The sequence below is a fragment of the Notamacropus eugenii genome, chromosome 7, assembly GCF_028372415.1.
Source record: "Notamacropus eugenii isolate mMacEug1 chromosome 7, mMacEug1.pri_v2, whole genome shotgun sequence".
Classification (NCBI taxonomy): Eukaryota; Metazoa; Chordata; class Mammalia; order Diprotodontia; family Macropodidae; genus Notamacropus; species Notamacropus eugenii.
Window position 1 is genome coordinate 31,226,210 of NC_092878.1, and position 24,529 is coordinate 31,250,738.

Below are 24,529 nucleotides of genomic sequence, written 5' to 3' on the forward strand. Positions count from 1 at the left end.
CTGTTTAGTAGTTTTTAAAGTTGAGCTTTCCTGCTAGAGTACAGGCCACACTGTCCCAAGCTTCTTGTGCTAGGGGCCAGAGGCCTGGTCACTAGCTTTGTGTACTGGGGCCTCAGGTACTGGTAGCTTACCTGTTGATGAGATAGAATCCTAGTGGTGGTATCTGGCATGTGCTGAGGCCAGGTGGAGTTTTTCTGTATTTCTCTTGGGCTGCACTGAAGCACATGGAAAGTCTGGCCACTGAAGGATGCCTGCCCCACCTTGTAGTAAATCCTTAGGCTTCTTGCCTCAGCCCAGCAGAGATAAAGCAAATCTTCAGTCAACCCTCCTCAGCTCAGCAAGAAGTAAAACAAATCTTCAGCCATAGAAGTGTGAAACAAAATATGGAATGGTCTTAGAATATGTTTTATAGTGCAGTGGGAAGTGTGAGGGAAGGATTCGGGGCCTTATATTGTGAGAACTAATTACTTTCTGTCTTACTTGGTTATAGATAATTTGGTGGAGCGTAAGCGAAAACGACGAAGTAACCTCAACTCCCCAGGCACCCCCACTACCTCCAGCAGCAGTGCCACTGCCACTCCTCCTCGTAAAGCTCTCGAAAGTCCCCGAGTCTCTATGGGGCCTCTCTCTGGGAAGAGGAAACTGATATGCCCTGAGGAAGATTGATTCCCCTGCCAAGCGAGGCAGCAAGTCTGCCACAATGTAAATGCTCTTCCTTCAGATACCTTCATGACATGCAAATGGTAGTCTTCTTGGCAAAAGATAATAAAGTATTGTGAAAAACAAAGTAGTGTTAATTATGTGGCCTTTTGTTCTCCTGGTAATGAGCTGTGTACGTATTCAGCTAGGCAGGGCGTAAGATGCTTTCATATAGCCTCCTGTTTTAGGGCACTCCAGCTCATTGAGGAGTTAATCACTCCTTTCTACCCCCTCACCACAATATTCTTGGCAGAGTAAGGTAAAGAGGGAATGGCAATAATATCTGAAACATTTAAATGATAATTTTTGTGATGGGGGTAGTTGGGAGGGGGGGGGCCTGGGAAAAGAATCAGGGCTGATGGGGGCAAAATTTAGAGGCAGGTGAAGTTTGTGGTTGTCACTTATCCATGGTACATGTGCTTCTTGGTGTCTCATTTGCCCTCAGAACCTGGGAACTCATTGTCTCACGATGTCCAGCGACTGTCCAGCACTGCTTCATTGTGGCACTTTGCATGACTTTTACTAACCTGTGTTCCATGTTCCAGTGGCTTCTCCAGTCTCTTCAACTTTAATGAATTCTTATTCCTTTGGTGCTGGGATGTAGGAAAGTAGTTTGATTAAATTGCAGTGTTAAGTTTTATTAAAAGGGCAGCTGTTTTTGTGTTCAGACTTGTTGGTTGTATCTTCATCATCTGGGTGTCAAAATGTCCCTAGATGCAAGCTTCTTTCTAGCTCGTTCTTTTATCTGGGGAAAACGTTACCTGTCATCTTCGTCTTTATATGAGCCTTACAGTCAATTTTCCTGACACAAATACCCATTTTCTTTTATTCCTGGAAAATTGAACAAAGAGGATCAAACAAATCTGGATGTGTCATAAACCCTTAGCTAACAGGTTCACCTCCTTCCCAGGTACTGGAAACAGTAACAGAACAGACACTGACCAGGGGGGAGTTCTAATGACCGTGAGTCCTCTCCTAGCTAGTCCCGTAAACGTTTGGTTTGGATGTGTAAAAATTCTAATTATTTTTGTGTATTGAAAGATTTTTCATTTTATGCATATCACCGTGTCATTGATTTTATTTTGATTTTTATTTAAGTTAAAAAAATAAAATTTTCATTTATGTTTACTCTACATAGTTGTTTTTGTTTTTTCCTCATGTAACATAGTTGTCATCTCAGAAGTAAACAAAATAGAGTGGAATGTTGTATACTACTTTGTACTCAGGCAGGTAGGATTCATTTAATTTAACGAACATTTCTATGTGCCTACTGTGTGTAGAATGCTATATTCTTAGGTTCCTTGGCTCTGGTACAACGTGAGAGTTCTCTGTAATAATGTTGTTTTTGTTCTTAACCAGGTACCGTGGGAGTAGGAGAATTTGTGAGTCCATGCGAAGGTGGAGACAATGCTGGAGAGCCATTAGCTTTGGAAGACCAGAGGGGACCGTTACCCCACAACAAGACTTTGTTTCTGGGCTATGCTTTTCTCCTCACCATGGCCACAGCCAACGATAAGCTAGCCAACCGATCTAAATTGCCAGATGGTCCTACTGGGAGCAGTGAGGAAGAGGAGGGTGAGACCACTGTCCTCATTTCCCATGGAAATTTGTGGGTTTCTGACATAGCTTCCCATTTCCCTCATATTTATTCTAGTTGCTCCACTTGTTTAGTAAGCCTGTGCTTGGTGCCCTTTGTCACGTAGAGAAGCTCTAAAACAAGTGGAAATCGACCCTGAACTAAGGGCGGAGGAAAGCAAACACGCCTCCTCTAAGTAGCCGACGTCTTTCCTATCCAAGTTTTAAGGAAAAGGCTGTAGCAGAACTGGTGGGAGGGGGAGAAAGGCAACTGGCTTTCAGGGGACTTTGGAAGGGGGGGTATGTGGCGATAGCAGGTCTTCTGTCAAGGACTGTCAACAAGCAATTTCTAGACATTTTTCATCCATTTGACTGCAAACTAAACGTACAATTATGTTAATAACATCATGGGGAGTTATGAGAAAGACTTGTTCTCTGCCTTCAGAAAGTCTTGAGTCTTAAGACTCTTAAGAGGGAAAAAAGGAAAGTATGAATTTAAATAAGAATGGCTGACAAAAACACATCAATCTACCCATTATGGCTAAGGCTCAGACTTTTCTCTAATGTGATATTTGAACACTAGCTACGGATTTCTGGCTGACATTAAGTCTTGGAAGAGCAAACTGTATTTGGCGGTAGTATCACCATTAGTGATCAGCAGCCATAGTAGCTCTTCAGGGTTGTGTCTCTAACCCCAGTTAATGAACAAGCTATTTATTTTTGCTGAATTTTTAACATTAGCCAAACCTCCCTGTACAATGTTAATATTAGTTGAATGTTAGCCAAAATTTGGATTTTCTGATAAGTGCCAAGTATTCAGAGAAATGGGAAAAATGTAAAGGAGGGCAGGATTTGCAGGACACATCTTGGAAGGCTACAGGGAATCACTTTAGCAGAAAAGAGAAGCAATTGTGCTTCATTTTTTGTTACTGGTGGTGTGTTTTATAACTTGGAGAATGAATAGGGGCATGGAAGGGACAGGAAGTGGATGAGCTTTTCCCACTAAAGAGAATTGAGGTGTAATAGAAAGGCTTCCTCTTGAACTCATTGGAATCCAAAAATATATAGCTTGTTAACTGGCTTCTAAGCTGATTATATATTTGGATTTGATGGTATAGGTAATTTGTGTTCTGAAAAGGGGACATTGATATTTGGGGCCTCATTTTTCTTTACCTTCCTAATGTTGCCAGATCTTGTTCTCATTCATATTCTTTCTCCTTTCTTGCTTCTCTTTCTCCCAGCCTTCTGCTTCTCACCCTTAAGAATTTTGATGATAAAAATCCCCATTTCATCGTCCTCATTTTCATGCACTATAATCATGTAACAGCATTGATTCCCAAGTAACTGGACTCTGAGAAGGGAAGGAGCATGAGGTCATCCTGGGGATTTATATGGGATGACGGGTTAAAGTGGTTGGTTCTAGGACTGTTAAGAATCCATTCAGTTTTTGGTTCTGTCCCATCAGGTAGGGAAAATTGTATCTCCAAATACAGACGTTGAATCCGTAGTAACTGGGATAAATTAGAGAATATATAAGACAATACAGTTGGAGGTTAAAACCTAAATAGGCACAAAACTAGCAATCCTATAACAAAAAACAATTGAAATGAAATTACTAATGTACTAGAAGGTGAATGTGACTCATCATCACGGACTATTAAGTCAACATAATGACGCTGCATTGTATTCTTGTGGTGTCGGGTCAGACCTTTGTAGATGTCCAGTTTTGGTATTTATTTTAAGAGAGATATAGAGTAGCTAAAGTCTGCACAAAAGAGGAATAATTAGAGGAAGAGCAAACAGAAACTTGGTGGAAAACATCAATAGGTTGAGGCATTAGATGTAAATGACTGGCTCAGGAGTTCATTGAGTGTGTGAGGTGGTACCGGAAGCAGGGACCTGCAGCTCTGATTTTCTCCTGGAGTGCTGTTTTATATTTGACCTAGAATAGTGGACTGGAGGATATCTCCCAGGTTCAGTTTTTAGCTCTCCTGTTTATTAGTTGTGTGACCTTAGGCAAGTAGCTTAACATTTGTGCCTTCCTTTCTTCTCTAAGACGAAGCTAACATTTCACTGTGCACCTCACAATAGTTGCTGTGGGGAAGGTACTTTATAAACTTAAAGGCATTATATATAAATATGAGCTATTATAGAGTAAGGTGATTATTTCTGGAAATTTTTGATGGGGAGGGTGGAGGGTTGAAATAGAAAACCATGCACTGGATTGGGTTTTTTTTTTTTTTTTTAACATTAAAACAAATTAATCTGAATCCAGTCGGCTAGAAGCCTTAACCAGAATTTTCTCTCTCATTTGTAATTTCTATATTCCATTTACATTGGAGAGGAGTAAGTGACCCAAAAGAAAAAAAAATTGATTGAGGATTTGTTTAAAAACAACACCCCTAAAGCTTTCAGGATAGAACCTGGTATCCGTGACTGCCACCTTCTACAGCAACTTTAAGATTATATGGTAATCATTAATATTCAGATTTCATCTAAATATAATATCTGATTTATCAAATAACAGGTTTTCTTTTATTATCCTCTACTAAGGCGTTGGCTAATAATACATTCTAGAAAAATTTTTCAACAAAAATTGAGACAGTTTTTCCGGATAATCCATAAATTACATTGGGATGTCTCCCTTTTTGTCCTCCAGCACTCCTGTACTGCTCCCCCTGCCCGGCCTCTGCCTCCAGCGTTTTGGGCACATTAAGTGTTAGTGTGGGTGGGGGGAAAGTGTGAATGAGGGGGATGTGTGAAGGTCTATGTAAAGAGAGTACTCATCAGTTGTTCTTCATCTCCACAGAGGACAGAACTAGAGGAAATGGGCTAGTTTGCAGCAGGAGAGATTTAGGTTAGACATAAGGAAGAACTTCCTGATGGTAAGGGTTATTAAACATTGGAACAGACTATCCTGGGAAGTTGGGGGATTTCAATCCCTGTAAGCAGCCATGGTCTAGATGCAGTCCTGACTGGGAAGATTCTCGATATTCTTTCCACCTTTATTGTGCTATCTCCATTCCTCAACTGTCCCACCACCCTTTCTTCTGGCAGCCTTTTCCACCTTTCAAGAACTCTTTTGATCCATGGGGAGACCCTTGAACTGGCTTTGGAGACAGCTGGGGAGTGGGAGAATGGGTAGTAGGAAGCCAAGTATAAAATAGGAGATCACAAATGAGAAGTTTCTGGCAATAACTGGATTTTACTGGTTCTTCTCACTTGATGTAGAATTTTTGGAAGCTCCCCCTTACAACAAGCAGTATACAGAGTCCCAGCTTCGAGCAGGAGCTGGCTACATTCTTGAAGACTTCAATGAAGCCCAGGTGAGCATTTCCTCTTTTGTAGCTACATGAAGTTGCTGTACATCAGATGCTGGGGTAAGTAGGGCATAAAGTTGAGGCTTAGCATGGGGAGAATACTGTTGCTAGGAACAGAAAAGATGGGGATTGGAATTGGAAAGAAATTTGCACTTCACATTTCTGATTTTTGGCCTGTAGACTGGCATTATTTGCGAATTTCTGCAGGGGCATTAGGGCATTCTGGAGGTTTGGTGAGTTGCATTAAAGGGAAATAAGAAGCTTTTTTGGCACCTGGATGGGCTAAGGCACATGGTACTGTCTGGAGGGCTTCGTCTCAGTTCCCCTCTCAATTTGTTGGGAATACCTTTCAGGGATCATGTTAGAACAAAATCACTGAGTGTATCTGCTGAATTTCTTCCTTCTCAGTGTGATGTGGCCTATCAGTGTCTTCTGATTGCGGATCAGCACTGTCGGACCCGCAAGTACTTCTTGTGCCTTGCCAGTGGGATCCCTTGTGTGTCTCATGTCTGGGTCCACGACAGCTGCCATGCCAACCAGCTCCAGAACTATCGAAATTACTTGCTGCCAGCTGGGTACAGTCTTCAGGAACAGAGGATCCTGGAATGGTAAGGATTCTGAAGTCCATTTTGAATTCAGTAGCATTGTAGCAAATGTGCAAGTGAGAACCTGGGCAGGGCAGTACTGTGTGCAGTGATAAGCTTTGGGTGAGAAAGGCTTCTCACTCAGTAAGCATTTATTAAGTGCATATTACGTGCTGGGTGTTGTGCTAAGTACTAGGGATAAAAAAGACAATCCCAGCCCTCTAGGACCTTACAGTCTAATGGGAGAGATGCAGATAGTTATGTACAAGTAAGTTGAATACAGAATAAACAGGAAATAATTAAAAGAAGGAAGGCACTAGAATTAAGAGGGGTTGGGAAAGTCTTTCTGTAGAAAATGAGATTTTAAAAACAAGCAGAATTTTATATTTATATTTTATATTTGATCCTGGAGGCAATAGGGAGCCATTGGAGTGTATTGAGTAGTGGAGGGCTGACATGGTCAGACCTGCACTTCAAGAAAATGATTTTGGTGGCTGGAGGGTGGACAGGAGCAGGAAGAGATCGGAAGCAGGTGGGCCTGTACCAGGGTGTGGCCTGTCTGAGGAGAGAAGGGGACATATTTGAGAGATGTTGCAAAGGTAAAATCAACAGGCCTTGGCCACAGATTGGATATGGGAATGAGAGATAGTAAAGAGTCCAGAACAACTCCTACATTATGAGCCCGAGGGACTAAGAGGATGGTGTTACATTTGACAGAAATAGGGAAATGGGGTGGGGGAGAATGTTTAGGGGGAGAGATGAGTGATTTTTAGATGTGTTTAGTTTGAGATGTCTGAAAAGAAGTTGGAAATGAGAGATTGAACATCAGGAGAAGTTGGGACAGGTAAATTTGAAAATCAACACAGAGAAGAGAATTAAATTCATGGGAACTATGAGATTACCAAGTGAAGTAGGATAGAGGGAGAAAGGAACAGGGCTCAGGACACAACCCTGTGTGACACCTGTAATTAGAGGGCATGAACACTGAAACCGAGCTGTCTAATAAGTAGGAGAACCAGGAGACAGTAACGTCTAAAAGACCTGGAGAGAAGAAAGTATCAAAGGCTCTGGTTTGGTCGAAGGGAATGAGGACTGAGAAAGCCCGTTGGTTTTGGCAATTAAGAGATCGTTGGTGACTTTGGAGAGAGCAATTTCAGTAGATTGATGAAGCTGGAAGCCAGGTTGCAAGGCGTTAAGAAGAGAGTGAGAGGAGAGAAAGGCGCTTGTTACAGATGGCTTTTTCAGGTTTAGTCTTACAGGGCAGAAGAGATACAGGATGATTTAAGGCATGGAAGAATCAAGTGCTGTTTTTTTCAGGATGGAGGAGATACGTTGTCTATGTTTCTCTAGGCAGTAGAAAGGAAACGAGGAGGCAATGAAATATGAAAAATAAGTTATAAAGAGAGGATTCTGGGAAGATAGTCATGTAGGTTAGAAAACTTTCAGCTCTCCACATTTTCTCCACAAAAGAAAGACCTTGCTTAAGAGCAGCAGAAATAAAGGGGTAAAGCAGTTGTTGCCTAACACAGTTTGAGAAGATTCCAGGAAAGACCCAAACTCCAGGGGCCTGAGTTTCTATCTGAATGAAGTGCAGACACCTCCAAGCCAATCCCACAGAGTGAACAAACAAGCCCTGGGGCAGCTAGGTTGATAGGCAGCCCCAGCTTCAGAAACTTTCATCTCCAGAACAGTGTTGGGGAGATGAGGTGGGAGGTGGGGGTGTCTGAAAGCTGAATAGAAGATTGAAGGACTTTCCACTGCCAAGGGACACCAAGCACAGCTGTGCTGACCAGATGTGTCCCAGACTGGCTGCAGGGAGGAGGAGCTAGCACACACCTAGTGACTGCAGTAGCAAGGGGCAGGGACCCTGTTGGCTGTGGGCACTTGCAGGACAGCAGAATACCTGGCTTCAGTTCCAGGGCAGAAATGACAGCTGTAGTTTGCAGCCACCCGAGGAACCAGAGGGAGCAAAATCATGTGTGGCTTAGGAGTGGAGAGAAGAGCTCTAGGGTGGGTCCCATGTAACAGTAGGAAAGATCCGAGGCTTGGGGCAGCATTCCCTGTACCTTGGGACTAGAACGTGATTGCACTGACAGCTGCTAACAATAAAATAAAACAATCAATAAATGAATGAAATAAGTAAAGAAAGGAGAAAGAACCCAACCACAGATGATTACAATGGGGATAGAGAAGATCTGGGTTACTATTGAGAAGAAGATAATGGAGCTAAAAAAGCCACTCCTATTTTCATGAGAAACGTCAAATGGCCCCAAAAAGAGTTCTTGGAAGAACTTAAAAAGGACTTTAAAAATCAAGAGAGATCAAGGAAAAATTAGAAAAAAGAAAAAAAAATCAAGAAAATTAGGAAAAGAAAACCAACCAACTGGAAGTGGAGAATCAAAAACTTAAGGAAGAAAATAATTTCTTGAAAATTAGAATTGGGCAAGGGGAAGCTAATGATGTTCTAGAACACCACGAAATCATCAGACAAGATCAAAAGAATGAAAAAATAGAAGAGAAAGTGAAATATCTCATAGAAAAACAACTGATCTGGAGAACAGATCAAGGAGAGAAATATAAGAATAGTCAGACCCTGAAAACTACACTGAAGAAAGGAATCTTTATACAATACTCTAAGAAATTATCAAGGAAAAATTGTCCTGAAGTTCTAGAACAAGAAGGTAAAGTTGAAATAGAAGAATTGCACTGATCATCCCCTGAAAGAGAGCTCAGGACGTAAACTTAGAGGAGCATCATGGCCAAGCTTCGGAGCTCCCAGGTTAAGGAGGAAATCGTGGAAGCAACAAGAAAAAAACAACCCAGATATCGTGGACCTACAATAAGGATACCGCAAGATCAGACAGCTGCTGTGTCCTGTAGCGGGAAAGAGCTGGGGTAATAAGCAAGGGTAATTTATCCAACAAAGTGAAGTACAGTCCTGCATGGGGAAAAAAATGGACAATAAAGGAACTGAAAAGGGGAAATATAATACATAACATCCAAGCAAACGAGGGCTCGGTTATCTAGAACAGATGGGGCATGAAAGGAAAAACTTGTACAGAAGAAGCTAGTGGGGAGGCGTGCTGCAACCTTACTCTCCTCAGAAGTGGATTAGAGAGGGAAACACATGTAGGTAGGTATGTATAAAAGTCTTCTAAATTCAGGAGGGGAGAGGATAAGGGGAGAGGATAAAGGAAGGACTTCAGAGGGGTGGGTAGGTTAAGGAATAAGAGGGCAAGGTAGCAGGGAGAAGTAAAGCGGAGGACTGGTGGGGGGATAGAATAAATAGGGTGAGAATAGGGAGGAAAATGCACAACAGATCATTGTAGCTTAGACTGTGAATGGGGCAAATTTACCCACAGAATGGAAACGGATAGCAGATTAAAAATTTTAATTAAAGAGTTTGTTGCTTTCAGGAAACAAAAATGAGAGATGAACACAAAGATAAAATAAAGGACAGGGGTAGACGTTCGTATGTAAAAAAGAGCAGGGATGGTAATCATGATCGAAGACACAGCTTAAAGTTAAATAGGTTTAATCAAAAGTAAAAGATAGAAAAGCGACACTGTGTCGATGATGTTATTCAACATTGTCTTGGACCATTTAAAACACCTAGACACATTCCTGCCAGAACAGACACAGGAAGTGTATGAACATGACCCTGAAACACTTGACTCAGATCTAAATAATTGAAGTAATGTTTATTTATTGATCATGGGTAGGCAAAGCCAATGTAAATTTTTAAATGACAGTTTTACCTAACTAATCTATTCAGCGTCTTCCCAATTAAATTACTAAAAAATTATTTTACCGAGTTAGAAACAACAACAAAGGTCATTTCTAAGAACAAAAGGTCAGAAACTTCAAAGAAACCAGGAAAAAATATGTCAAGGAAGATTCAGCAGCATCAAGACTTAGACTGTATTATAATGTGAGAGCATTGTTGTAAACAAGGATAATTTCAATTATTTTTAATGAAAACTTTCTTACACAGATAAAACATATGCAGTGAAGAATAGAAGGAATGCAGAAAAGTGGGAAAATAGTTTCCTAGACAGTCTCTCAAATAGGATGTGATTGGGTTGGAATTTTTCCGTGGTGTAGGAAATGATGAGCTGGTTGTTGTAGAAAAACATGGAGACTTTCATCTATGAAGGAAGATGCTATCTACCTTCAGAGAACAGATGATGGGAGGAAGTAAGCATAGTATGTCTTAGATATTTTTGCTTAAGTATATATGGATATATTTGTAGATATCTATGTATATGTCCCCAGATCCATACTTCATTGTAGCCTCCTCTAGGGTGGGAGGAAAGGGAGGGGCAAAATAAAGTAAAAAGGACAAAACCAACAAAGAAGCAAAGCTGGGCAACTTTGAAAACAACGTGTAGTGTTTATCTTATAGATTTTCTTGAAATGGAAATGTATTTTTATATTGAATCCTCTTACGGTCTACTGTATACAGGGCAGGTTTTCTTTTCTTTTCTCACTTTGTATTTAAATTTAAAATAAAAAATTCGCAAAAAGAAATGTTACAAAATAGGAATGACAAATGGGGCAGTCTTTTGGAGGGAATGGGATGGAATGGGATCTCTTGAACAAGTGTAGAGATCAGCCTTGTTAAGCCCCACTTCTTCGTGTGGGATAGGAGTGAAGGACATACAGTAACAGAAGGTATCTGAGTGTGAGGAAGGAGAAGACGTACCTTACGGTGAATGACCTCAGTTTTTTCCCATAAAATACAAGGAGGCAAGGGTCTCATCTGCCTTTGTTCAGCAGCACTTGTGCCAGGAACGATCCAAGGCTGAGGCTTGGCAGCTTACAATCAGTGATAGGATAAGGGGCCTAGGGACTCAAGAAAGGATTGTGTAGAGCTAAACTGGTTCACCAATGGGATCCAAGAGAATTAGTCCTGAAGTTAAGGTTTTTGAAATGTGTACAAGGATTTGCATAATTTAGAGCATTTAAAAATGTTTCTGACCTCTGGGAGGATAGGTTCGGGAGTGACCCTGAACCAGAGGACCATTAGACTTGAGATAATCAGAGCAGTGGAGGGGGTAAGCCTACCAGGATCTCCACACTAAGGCCTAAAAAGAAGAGTTTTGAAGGCTTTATTTGCAGAAATTGTGAATGTGCAAGAGCGTGCTCCTTCAGGAAGCCTGCTTTTCAAAACATCCAAATATACGAGAACTCTCTATGTAGGGTTATTGATTCTCTTGTTTTCCCCCAAAGAAGATTAAGACCTGCGTTTGCTCTTTTCCATCTTTGATTCTGTTCCCTTTTTTGTAGGCACCCCCGTGAGAATCCTTTCCATAATCTGAAGGTCCTTTTAGTATCCGACCAGCAGCAAAATTTCCAGGAACTCTGGTCTGAGATCCTCATGACTGGGGGAGCAGCCTCAGTGAAGCAGCACCACTCAGTTGCCCAGAACAAAGGTATCTATTGAAAGGATGTTAGGAAGCCCCTGCTTCCCCAAGAAGTGCATTGTTCCTCTTGCCAACGGCAGGCTAGCTTTTATAATGACTGGGCCTTGTGGTCAAAGTTCCTGTCCTGACAGGTAGATCTTGCTCGTGTTCTACTGAGAGAAGACAAGCAACTTGAAGAGGTGAGGTGAGCCACCATGACACCAGCACAGGGCTGTTCTTAGTTTCCGCTTGGTTCCAGTGATGTATTTGCCAAACCTTTTCCCAGACACAACCATTCTCTGGGTTCAGGGACGCTCACTATGGTATCCTTCTACTGAAACGTCCTAATTCAAATAGATATTTGATGGACGGAACAGGTCTCTAGTTTGGGCAAAGTGGAATGGGCTGGCTAGAGGGCACGTCCTTCCTCATAACAGAGGGCTGTGATGTATTTCTTTCCATTTGTTTTCTGCTCGTTCTTTCAGATGTTGCTTTGGGGGTATTTGACGTTGTGGTGACAGACCCCTCGTGCCCTTCCTCAGTGCTGAAGTGTGCAGAAGCGTTACAGCTGCCCGTGGTGTCACAAGAGTGGGTGATCCAGTGCCTCATTGCTGGGGAGAGAGTTGGATTCAAGCAGCATCCGAAATATAAACATGATTATGTCGCTGACTGAAGATGCTCGGCCCCATCAATTTCATTCCCTGCTATTGTGAAGACTGTGTTTTAACCAGGTTTTAAATGTGTCTTGTGTGTAACCGGACTTCATGCATGGATCATTGTATATAGTTTTCTTTGCTGAACTTTTATGATAAAATAAATGTTGAATCTCTTTGGTTGTAGTAACTGATTCTTTATCCTTTGTTTTTTTCTGAGTTTCTTTTGGAAGGAAGGAATAGGAGAAAAGAACATTACCTGTATGGCAGAGGTGCTTGAACCACTTGTTTTTAGTATTTTGAGAAATGTATTTCAATATAATTGGTTTCCTTTGTAATCCTATGTATTTCATGAATGTGAAAACAGTTCTTAGGAGTGGATCTACAGATTTCACCAGACTGCCAGAGGGGGTCCATGTCAGGAAAATGATCAAGAACTCCCAACTGTACGACTTTTAAGCAGAAGAGAGTCCTCATCACCTTTTGGAAGAGGAGCATCTGGCCTTGCAGATAAGGGGGATGAGGGGCTTTCAGATTTGCTATTTGGTATTTAGTAGGCTTAGTGGTGACCATTTTTGTTTTTTCTAGTTAATTTTGTACCAAGACATTCCAAAGATAAGTGGAGAATATTCTTTGCCTTAAAATATTTCTTTCCAGTGAGTATAGGACTGGTAAGTTACATATACTTTCTCAAATATGAAATTACTAAACTTAGGGATGCTAAGACCCCACTGAACTCTGAAGGGCTTTCCTTTGAAGTATGGTAAGCTGTCCTGTGGAGCTAGCTAGCGGAGAGTCTAGGATTGGGCTGGGACCGGGTCAAAAGCTCTGAAGTCCTATAAAATGAAGTAGCTGCCTGAACACTTAGAAATTTTCAAAACTCCAAAAAGGCATACATTTAATTACTGTAACCATGGCCCTTACTACGAAAACCAGTTAAGGTAGTCCCTTTGAGGTCTGTGGTAGAAGGAGAGACCACCTCCATCCATCTTTTTTAGGAGATACCTGAATATCTCCCCTTTCCTCCTGCTTTCTAAGAGACATCAATGGGAAAATCCCTGCTCAGTGACTGACTGCCTTGAAGAGTGAGGGGATATTAGACTAGTTTTAATCTGCTACACAGAGAAGCCAGTACCGTGGTGAGGGTTTAATAAATATTTATTTTGATGGTGTTACGACACTCCTGATGACCTAGGTTCAAGCCCTGTCTCTGCCACACAGACTATTTCCACTTAACTCCTTGGCGCTCTGGGTACCTCTAAGGCCTGAGTTGCAGACTGGCTGCAGAGCTGCATTGATGGAGGGAGGGGAGTCTCCCATACCTCTGAAATACCACCCATCACCCCCCAGAAAAAAACAAAAAAACAACTGCTAATTGCTTCTGCTTTCGTAGCACTAATATAGTTGGGTGTGGAATTTGTGACTTAAACTACTAATGCCCTTTTATAGCTGAAATTTCACATGGGGTCTTTATTCTATTTCCCTCCCCCCCGCCCCCAGCTTCTGTACATCTTAATTCTCTGACAGACACAGCCACTTAATCATTAAGTTGAAGCTGAGATAGTTGGAAGTTGTTTGATTTTTTGATTCATGGATTAAGATCTTTTAGCTTCTTCAAAGACAGTGGAAAAACTGTGAATAAGGAAGAACAGCTATCAAGTCAATAGAAAGTTTACCTGTTGCCCTTCTTGCTAATGACATCTAGAAATCTAATGTGCAAAAACGATCCTCTTTCCAAATGTGTGCCATAAGCAGATCTGACTTTCCGGTCATATTATAATGATTGTTCAGAATGTATTTCTAATAGAAGTACACGTTCAGTCACGGTCACTTGACTATTAACTAAGTCATGCTTTACCACCAAACTCATAGAAGGAGGATTAATAAACTCTTCTACAAGGCCAGAAAAAAATTCGCTTCTGTTTTGATGTATAATGAAGCTAACTTTTTTTTTAATGGTGACAAATGATATCCTTAGTACAAGTTAACGGCTTCATGACAAGAGAGCGGATTAAACTGCATTTCTCAGTTATAAAAGTAGAAGAGAATGTTTCCATGAACCTTCAGCAACAGACGGAATCACCTCTGGACGGATGGAAACTGCAATCTTGCCAACTTAGCTCCTGAATCTCAACCACAGGGTTCATACCCCAAAACTGCAAAAGAAAAAGACACCATCACATACTTTTCCTGCAAAAAAACTATAGATGTGAGACAGTTTCACATTCAAAATCAAGGAATCGTAGATAGCTCCTAGCCTGTCTTCTGTTACCATCAAAAGATCAGCTGGGAGGAGGCTTAGAAAAAATTACTAAGACCAAAGAAGTCTTTTTTTTTCTCTTTAGGAAAAAGTTTGAAGAAAGATAAATGGTAAAACTGAGCAAATGATTCCTACTATGCCCTCTTGCTCACAAACCCACACTATAAGAAGGGAGAAAAAATCGTACTGAAGAGACTGTTCAGTATAAAAAAGCTTGATCTTTTTACATGAGGCAGCATGACACAGGCAGAGGGCAGCCCACTGGATATAAAGTCAGAGAAGCTGAATTCAGTACCTGGTACTGCTATTTATGTGACTTTGGGCAGTCTGAGACATTAGGTGTCAATTTCCTCGTTGTAAAATAAGGGGGTTGGAGTAGAAGATCCCTCCGGTGCAGTGTATGATTCCAGGAACCTAGTCAGCTGAATACCTAACCTGTGCCTACCTGCCCAGAGTCCCACCAGCCTGGGTGTAATACTTGTTGTAATCCAGTCGTAGCAGTAGTTGAGCCAAATCTGAGTTTATTTGATGATTCCGGACGCTGGAAAGGATCTTAAAGAGGAGTGAAGACTGACGGCTAAAACCCTGCAGGAAGGAATAACAGGGATTCAAGCGAATTCACCCCAAAACCTCATTCTTCTTTTACCTATAGCTGGAGAAGATGAAGAGTTTCATAGGAAGTGCCTTGAAGTCCAGGGGACTGATTGTGGCTGTACACCAGGGCAAGTGCAGGGAACAGTAACAAATGCCAACTGACTGCTCTACCCAGTGCTGGGTCACAGATACAGGGTGGGCGAGGAAGGGTCTTGTACCTAGTAGGGATGGTGTTACAGGCCAAGGAGCAGTCACAGGCTCCAGGCTATGCACTGAGCAAGCAACAACTTGAGAAACAAGCTATGTGGCCCTGATCTGGGGAGTGGGGCTGGCAGCTGAGGGTGGGAAGGGGTCTCAGTTTCAGCATCAAGCCTAGTCTGAAGCTGGTAGGATAATAACCAAGGCAAGAATTCTAGACCAAAGGGCACCCTTTGTTCTGTCATCCTAAATTGCAGAGCTTTCCTGTGATAGTGGCTGATTCCAGCAGCAGTCCACTGGAACTCCAGTAAGCAGCAAGCCTCCAATTGTGTTGCTCAGACCCCAAACCAGGCCAGGAACCTGCAGAGCTGTGATCGTGAGGAAGGCACTCATTTCACCTTGGATCAAACCTCTCTGGGAGCACTGGAAGCTTGCAGGTCCAGCCTGAACTTCCCCTGAGACCTTGGAATAACAATAATACCCCCCAAAACGCAGCATCAAGACCCAAGAGGACGCAAATATAGCCCAGTCTGGACTTCACATAAAGACTGAAATCGAGAAGTAAGCTGGAAAAATGAGCAAACAGAAAGAAGAATCCCACCATAACAAATTATTGGTGAGTCAAGCAGACGCAGAAGAAAAAAATGACTCCAAAACATCTATAAGCAAAGTCTTGAAGAAAAATACAGCTTGAGTACAAGTTCCTAGAAAGGAAGATGCAAGCTTACTTTTTCAATGCACAAAGACTTTTTCTTGTTTTTTGCGGGGGTTCCAAATTCACACATTCCCTTCACTCCTTACGAAACCCAGTAAGAAAGCAAAAAACTCCAAAACCTATTACAAGTATGTCTAGTAATGCAAAACAAAGTTGCACGTTAGCCAAGTTGAAAGCTTAAACAATTTTCTTTATACATAAAAGCAGTAGAGGAAAAGAACTGGATGGAACACAGAATTAGAGAACGAATAGTTTGAACAAGAAGAACAACCGTACCCATGCAAAAGACTCCATGAAAATCAGAATGGGCTAAAGAAAAGAGAACGACTTCATGAGACAAAAAATATTAAAACAATGTCAAGGAAACTGCCTCCATCTCTGGGAACCAGAAGGCAGTGTCAGTTATCCGGTAGGGATTTGTTAACCGTCTATTGTGCCTGGAGTGTGCTGAGCACTTCAGATACGGATAGAGGCACAAGGTAGTTTCTGTTCTCAAGGAGGAAACAACTGTGTACAAACGAGCTGGACACGTGGTAGATCTGAAATTCTCCAGAGAAGGAAGGCCTCCCAGTGAAGGGGATCAAGAAAGACTTCCTGGAGAAGGCAATGTTTCAGCTGGATCTTGAAGCCAGGAAATGGAAATGACCAGAAAGAGAATTCCAAGCATAGGGGGCAATGACAAGGCCTGCAGTTTGGAGACAGAAAATCATGTGGGAGGAGGAGTAAGGAGGCCAGTGACACTGGATCACAGAGTACGTGGTAGAAAGGCAGCAGAGGGCTGGGTATGGAGGGCTTTGAATGCCAAACAGGGTTTTATACTGGATCCCGGGGGTTATAGGGAGCCATTGACATTCACTGAGTAGGAAGTTGACATGGAGAAATCTGCACTTTTAAGAAGATTAATTTGGGAGACGAATGGAAGGAAGGTGGACTGGAGTGGGGAGAGCCTAGAGGCAGGGAGATCAACCAGTAGGCTATTTCAATAGAAAAGGAATGAGGTAATAAGGGCAGGTACTAGAGCATTAGGTGCAGTGTCAGAAGAGAGGGATATAGGACATGTTTTGATGTAAAATCAACAGGACATAGGAACAGATTGGATATGGGGAGTAAAAGAGAGTGAGGACTTGAGGATGAGATCTAGGTCTGGTGTTATCCTCAGCAGTAACAGGAAAGTTCAGAAGAGGATAGCTTTTTTGGGGAAAGTTAATGAATTCAGTTTTAGACATGTAGAATTTTAAGATGTTTCTGGGAGGAAGCCAAGAGGGCAGAGTAGCATGAAGCAGTATAACAAGCTCCATCCCCTAAAAAACCAAATTACTCCAAACAAATTTAGAAAACTCACCAGACTGAATCTTGATGGGTAAATCTAGGAAAAGTAACACTGAGTCATTTGTCCACTCCAAGTCATTCTAGGGAGAAAGATGGAGAGGTCTGCGAATACTGGGGATGAAGTCTGGTACAGAGCACCCCAGGCATGAAATACTGCAGCTCTTAGGGAGACACTGTGTACTAAGGCAAGAGGAAACCCCAGACCCATATTAGGGCACTGCATACAGAAAGCAGGAACAGGTGTTAACTGGCACTTTTGGTAGCCACTACCCAATTCTGGGTCACAGATTCTTGGCAGACTGAGAAGGAAACCTGTCCCAGGGGGTGGTAATCCTAAACCAGAGAGTACAGAAGTAGTAATGATGTGGGTCCCAGAATGGGGTGCCAGCTTCTAGCCCAGTGTGATCACCTGTAGAAGAATAACCCTCGTGGGAATTCTAGACCAAAGGGGAGCTGACAACTCCATCACTCTGAACTGGCAGCTTTCCAGGTAGCTGGTAGGGTAAAGTCCAGCAGCCTACTGCTGCTCAGATCCAAACCCAGGGCAGGATCTTGTAGAGCTCAGATCAAGAGGCAGTGATCAGACTTTGCTCAGGATCAGACCACTTTGGGGACACCCCAAATTACAATGTTCAATACTCCAAGAAAGCAGCCACAGGATCTGCCTAGACCTTCCCTCCAGAAGTGTGGAGGGCCCATGCCTAACATCAAGTTTGAAGTTAGGAAGTAACTATTATGGTGGCAGGGAAGCTCCAGACAAGCCTCCATGAAAAGATTACTCCAAAATATCTAAAAGCAAAGCCTAGAAGAAAAATACACCTTGGGCACAAACTCTCTTGTAATTGTTGGAAGAGACAAAGCAAGAGTTTTTAAAAAAAGAGATGAAAAGCATTTTTGTAAATTAAGTGAGAGCATGTGAGGAAAAAAATGGAAAGGAAACAAGAACTATGGATGAACAAACTGAAAAAGGAATGAACAGCTTGGCACAAAAGGTGCAGATCCTTGCTCAAGCAACAAACTTCCTGAAATTAGAATGGACCAAAAAGAAGCCAATGATTCTATGAGGCATCAAAAAATATTAAAAGTCAAAAAGGCTGGAAAAAATAGAAGAAAATGCAAGGAATCTCACAGCAGAAACAACTGAACTGGGAACCTCATCAGGAGAAAAAAAATTTAAGAATCATTGAACTATCTGAAGCCCATGGACAAAAATAAGAGCCTAGACATCTTACTTCAAGAACTCGTAAAAGAAAACTGCTTATATCTCTTGGAACTTAGAGAGCAAAGCAGAAACGGAAAGAATCGACCAATCACGTCCAGAAAGAAACTCCCAAACTAAAATTCCCAGGAACATCATAGCCAAAATCCAGAGCTTCTGGGTCAAAGAAAAAATCCTCCAAGTTGCCAAAAAGAAAGAATCTAAATATCAAAGAGCCACAGTTGGAAGCATACGTGATTTAGCAGCCATCAGTATAAGGAATGGAGAACTTGGAATACAGTATTTCAGAAAGCCAAAGACTTAAGGTTAGAGCCAAAAATAACATCAGTAAAACTGAGTATCATACTCAGGACTAAAAATTGACTTTTAATGAAACAGAGGACTTTCAAGCATTCCTAATGAATGCTTGGTAGAAACTCTGAAGTTCAAACACAGGAGTTAAGAGAAAAATAAAAAGGTAAACAAAAATGAACAATGAAAAAGGCCTAGACAAGTGTAATTGCTTACATGCAAACATGGGGAGATGATATGTCACCTGAATCCTATCATCACCAGGAGTCATATGAAATCTAATTAGGCAAAGCCTGGGAGTGGTTTTGCTGATGTCTTGGTGATCTTAAAAGAATGGAAAGAGGGGGGAAGTATGATATATTCAGGAGGGAGGGAAGGGAAAGGTTAGGGAAAACTACTAACTTTTGGGGCACAGCTCCCAATTGCTTTCCAGAATGGCTAGACCAAGTACAGCTCTACTGACATGATACATTAATGTGCCTATTTTCCTATATATTTTCCAGCATTTGCCATATTCCTTTTTTGTCACTTTTGCCAAACTGAGGAACATGAAGTGGAACCTCAGAGCTGTTTTAATCTGTATTTCTCTAATTATTAGTGATATAGGCATTTTTTTCATTTGACTTCTGAGAGCTTGGATTTCTTCCTCTGAAAACTGCCTGTTTATAGCCTTTGACCACTTGACAACTGGGAGACTTATTCTTGTGAATCTGAAATATTTCCCTTTAATTTTTAGAACTATGTCCATTATCAGAGAAAATTGCTGTAAATATTTTTCCATTTTTGCTTCTCTTTCAACTTTAGCTGCACTGGTTTTGTGCACAATCAAAACTGTCCTATGATCCTCTCTGTTCTTTGTTCGGGCATGAATTCTTCCCCTCTCCAAATATCTTACAGGTCATTTCTTCCTTGCTTTTAAAATCTATTTATGATGTTACCCCTTATGTCTAAGACACATACCCATTTGGCTAGTACCTTGGTATACGGTATGAGATGTTTAAACTATACACTAGTTTCTGCTAGACTGCTTTCCAGTTTTCCCAAGTTTTTGTCAAATAGCAAGTTCTTACCCTAACACCTGGGATCTTTGGGTTTATCAAATACTAAGCTACTGGGCTCATTTGCTTCTATATATTATATACCTAATATGTTTTCCTGATCAGCCTATTTCATAACAAGTACCAAATAATTTTGATGACTGTTTTGTAGTATAGTTTAACATCTGGTACTGCAGGCCTGCTTCCTTCCCTCTTTTTATCACTATTTCCCTTGAGGTTTTTAGTCTTTTATTCTTTCAGATAAATTTTATTATTTTTCTTAGCTCTATAAAGTAATCCTTGGATAGTTTGATTTGAATGGCACCAAAGAAGTAAATTAATTTAGGCAGCAGTCATTTTTATTATGTTGGCTCAGCCTACTCATGAGCAATGAATATTCTCCAATTATTCAGATTTGTCTTAATGTTACGAGTGTTCTGTAGTTGTATTCATACAGTTCTTGTGATGACCTTAGCAGGTAGATTCTCAAGTATTTTACACATTCTGTAGTTATTTAAAAAGAATTTCTCTTTTTACCTCTTCCTCCTGAGTTATGTTGGTAATATGCAGAAATGCTAATGATTTCTGTGGGTTTATTTTATATCTTGTAAATTTGCTGAAGTTGTTTGAATTAATTCTTCAGTTAACTCTCTCGAGCTTTCTATGTAAACCGTTACATCATATGCAAAAAGTGTAACTGTGTTTCTTCTGTCCATGCCTATTGCCTCAGTTTCTCTTTCATGTCTTACTGCTCTAGCTAGCATTTCTAACATTCTATCAAATTGTGGTCGTGATAATGGACATCCTTACTTTACCCTTAATCTGATTCAAAGACTTATAAGTTTATCATTACATATAATGCTGGCTTTGGTTATAGATAAATACTACTTATCAAATTAAGGAAAATACGTTTATTCCTGTGCTAGTTCCTAGTCTTTTTCAAACAGGAATGGGTGTTGTATCTTGTCAAACGCTTTTCTACATCTCATAAAATCATGATTTTGGCCATTATGATTAACATGGTCAGTTAGGTTTATAGTTTTACTAATATCTAACAAACAATGCCTTCTTGCTATAAATCCAACGTGGTCATACTGACATGTCTGTGCTATGTTGCTGAAGTCTACCTGTAAATATTTCATTGAAACATTTTGTATTGTTTTCATTAGACATATCAGTTTATAGTTTCCTTTTCTTTGTTTTAATGTTTTTTTAAACTTATCCAATGAGGAAATTTGTTTTGTTTGACTATACATATTTATTACAAGAGTTTTGTTTTACTTTCTTTTTCATTGATGAGTGAAGGTGGGACGGAGAGAAAGTAGATTTAGGTTAATTGAAAAAAAGCAAAATTTCATTTAAATAAATTCCACAGAAGAGGATGGCAGCTTACTCTCTAGCTGTCAGGACTGTCCCTGTCCAGCTCCATTCTGGCAGACTTACCTTCACTAGAATACTCAGCTGGGCAGCCCCACGCTCATCTAGAGGGCCCAGATTCTGGCTGACCAGTGAGCAGAAACTGTGACAGAGATCTAGGATTTCATTCAGGCAGTGGAACACCTATATTAAAAAAAAAAAAATAGTAAAAGAAGGAAAATGGGCATGCTATGGGGAATGACAGCTTAGAGGATTCAGGGTCTTCTATTCCCAAGAACACGCCTACAATTCTAACCTTTCTTCTTGGGCTCCAGGCTTATGTCTCTGATTGCTGGATATATTCATTTCAATTGGAATGTCCTATGGTACCTCAAATTCAGTATGTTTGAACAACTCATTATCTTTAGTTACTCAAAACTACTTTACCCTTTGGGATTCCCAATTTCTAGTCATTATCTCCTGAACATGCCACAGAAAATCCATGAATGTCTTTATTCATCCTATATATCCCCTGTATGGCATGTACAAAATACACTTCTTTTTTCCTCTTTTTATTTTTCCATTTCTCTAAGTCTTTCTTCAAGGCCTAACTTAAGGCCCACTTCTTCCATGAAACCCTGACTGCCCTAATTTTTACCAAGCACTCTAGCATTTACTGGCTGTGCCATTTATTTGGTGCTATAGTAACAATACAATTGTATGCATAATCTGTCTTCCCAATTACACTGTAATCTCCTTGAGAGGTTTGGATCCTGACTGTCTGATATACAGCCTTAATGGAGCAGGTGCTAAAGGACTACTTGTTGATGAAGTTCTAGTTCCATCATCCCCTCTCCAAAGTAGAACTGAACTCAAACCATCCAAGGCAGGAAGCTGATCCTAATGCAGGGGTGGGGAACCTGCAGCCTCCAGACCACATATGGCCCTCTAGGTCCTTGAGTGAATCCAAACCACACAGAACAAATCCCCTTAATAAAAGGGTTTGCTCTGTAAAACTTGGACTCAGTCAGGGCCACACTTGAGGACCTAGAGGGTCACATGTGGCCTGGAGGCCAGAGGTTCCCCACCCCCATCCTAATAGTTCACAGACATCTTTAGCAGAACAAGCATTTCACTCACTCTTACTTTTCATCATTACCACACATACACGCTAATGTAAAGCAGTTTCTGTTTCCTTTGCCTTAGACTATTCTTCTGTTCCTTATCTATCTCAGAAACCTGAATACATATCATCTGTGCTGTCTCCTATTTATAAATATTGCGAAATACCAACAAAAATGGGGAATAAAGATCTGATTAATGGAAGCCTGTTGTCTTGTCAACTCAATCAGCATCTGAAGAAGGGGAAGATTTAGTGCTATAAAAACTTCAGAAAGCCAAACGAGCCCCACTTACAGGTTTCAGCAAGATGAATGACTGAGCCAGCAAGTTGCTCAGGAAGTGGTCATGAGCCAACTGGATGCTCTCAAAATCCCTTGTGGAGTTAATCTGATGGAGGAGCTGGGAGAATTGAGACTCCAGCACATCTACCTGAAGGAGAATTAGAAGTAATTAAAGTATTTTATGGGACACAATCACTCTAGGATAGAAAGGATAGTGAGGCATCTGAAAAATAAAACACAGAAAACTCCCCTGTGCTCTTGAATTGACCAAGAAAGCCCTTGTTATGTGGCATGACATTGGCAGGGAAAGCTGAAAACCTGGTTCAACCCAGCCTCCTGTCATTAAAGCAGATGTTTTATGTTCATACTGACTGACTCAGTTACATTTTATTAAAATTTAAAGACTTATGGAACACTTCAAAAAAGCAAAACTGCAGTGATGCCAAAGACCTGAGATTTCATCCCGAGGATGGTTCCTTCAGTGAATTATATTGCCACCACTCTATACTTTAGCAGACAGTCTTTGTGAATTGCTGTGACCAAACCAATTCATCAGCTGACAATCAACCATCTAATGTGAAGCCTTTCCTAACTTAGTGAGGCTGGTCATATGGCCTGACCTGAAAGTTCTGTCAGGACTTGCACTTTACTGACAACTTGCAAAAAATCTCAGGGTCAGCTTCCTGTCACAACAAAACAGAGCAGGATTTTAGGGTGATGCCAATGTCATCCTATCCACAAGAACTTAATAAGTGCCTTAGTGGTGCTGCTCATATGAGATTGCTAGTGCTTCTGGGGCTTCTTATGCCTCATCAATACCATTGCACATAGCAATCCTAAAAACCACGGCCAATTTTTTTCTCTCATGAGCGTTCCCCCAGGGCAAGAATAAAACATCCCTGCAAGACCTTTCTCCTGCCCTTTCTTCATCTCCCATGTACCATTCAACTTTCAGCACAGACCTGGAGATAATACTGAAGATTATCCACCAAGAAGGCCATGTGGTTCCATAGGCGCCATTTAATGGCATCGCTCTGGTTAGACTTGAGATGCTTGCGCTGCATTTGGAGAGCCCAGCAGTGCTGCAGTTCTGCCTGCACTCGTCGTACGCTGAGCAAGTACTTGAAGACAACATTGTACCTGGGTCCAAAACAACCACCGTGAAGCTAGACTCTTCCATTCCCAGCTACCTCCCCTTTCCCCTCAGTCAAGTCCCAGATTCCTCCTCTTCCTCCCTTTTTCTTTCCCATTTTCAAAAAGAAAGGATTTGAAGCTAGCCAGAGAAGGGCCCTCTCTACTGGAGGCAAAGTCCTTGTTCCTTTCTCCTGAGGCTCAGCCCAATGCATGTTTCTGTCCCAGGACTTTCCATTTCACTCATGGGAGGCCCAGCATTCCAAACAGCCTCTGCTCCTTCTACCTTTACTTTGCAAGTCATGCCAAACAACACCTGCCTTACAAAGTTCACTGAACTATACAGAGGTCATGAGAAACAACAGGTGACCAGCCTTTGGGGAATGTAAACCCCTCAAAGGCAGGCATGTTTTTTCCACAATCTCTTAGGGCTCAGGATTGTGCCATGTGCATGATGAACTCTTAATGTTATGTAATGGTTAGCTGTCTGAGAGTGATACAACGTTCTTTGAAAAGGAATGAGTTTCCTATCTCCACAAATATCCAAATGGTGGTTGAATTACTCTTTCAAAGAAAGAACTCCTGCCCTGGGAGTGAGGCTGTACTACATAACTTGTATGGTCCCTTCCAATTCTAGAGTCTGTGATTCTAAACTTTTTATTCCTCCCTAGGTCGTGACAGCTGCTGACATGGGAGAAATGTCAGAGGACACATATTGAAGACAAGCACTTGGAAGAAGAGTTGATTCCTAGGGGAACTG

The 24,529-nt window shown here is 41.3% G+C and overlaps 1 protein-coding gene and 1 pseudogene across 9 annotated transcripts in view; one reads left to right on the forward strand and one right to left on the reverse strand.

The window, feature by feature from the left end:
- Positions 1–12,426, forward strand: part of LOC140513769 (TP53-binding protein 1-like) — a 130,744-nt gene extending 118,318 nt beyond the window's left edge. For 5 of the 9 annotated variants that reach the window (XM_072623725.1, XM_072623728.1, XM_072623726.1 and 2 more), the window contains 5 exons: positions 2,059–2,274; positions 5,506–5,600; positions 6,003–6,202; positions 11,468–11,613; positions 12,069–12,426. In XM_072623725.1, coding sequence (XP_072479826.1) covers positions 2,059–2,274; positions 5,506–5,600; positions 6,003–6,202; positions 11,468–11,613; positions 12,069–12,256 — 845 coding nt within the window. In that variant the 3' untranslated portion in view covers positions 12,257–12,426. Of the gene's footprint in view, positions 1–490; positions 703–2,058; positions 2,275–5,083; positions 5,160–5,505; positions 5,607–6,002; positions 6,203–11,467; positions 11,789–12,068 lie in introns of those variants that run through there. The other 4 variants (XR_011970322.1, XM_072623730.1, XM_072623731.1 and 1 more) reach the window with 4 other exon arrangements.
- A 950-nt stretch (positions 12,427–13,376) lies between these two features.
- LOC140513787 (gamma-tubulin complex component 4-like) overlaps positions 13,377–24,529 on the reverse strand; it is a 29,024-nt pseudogene continuing 17,871 nt past the window's right edge.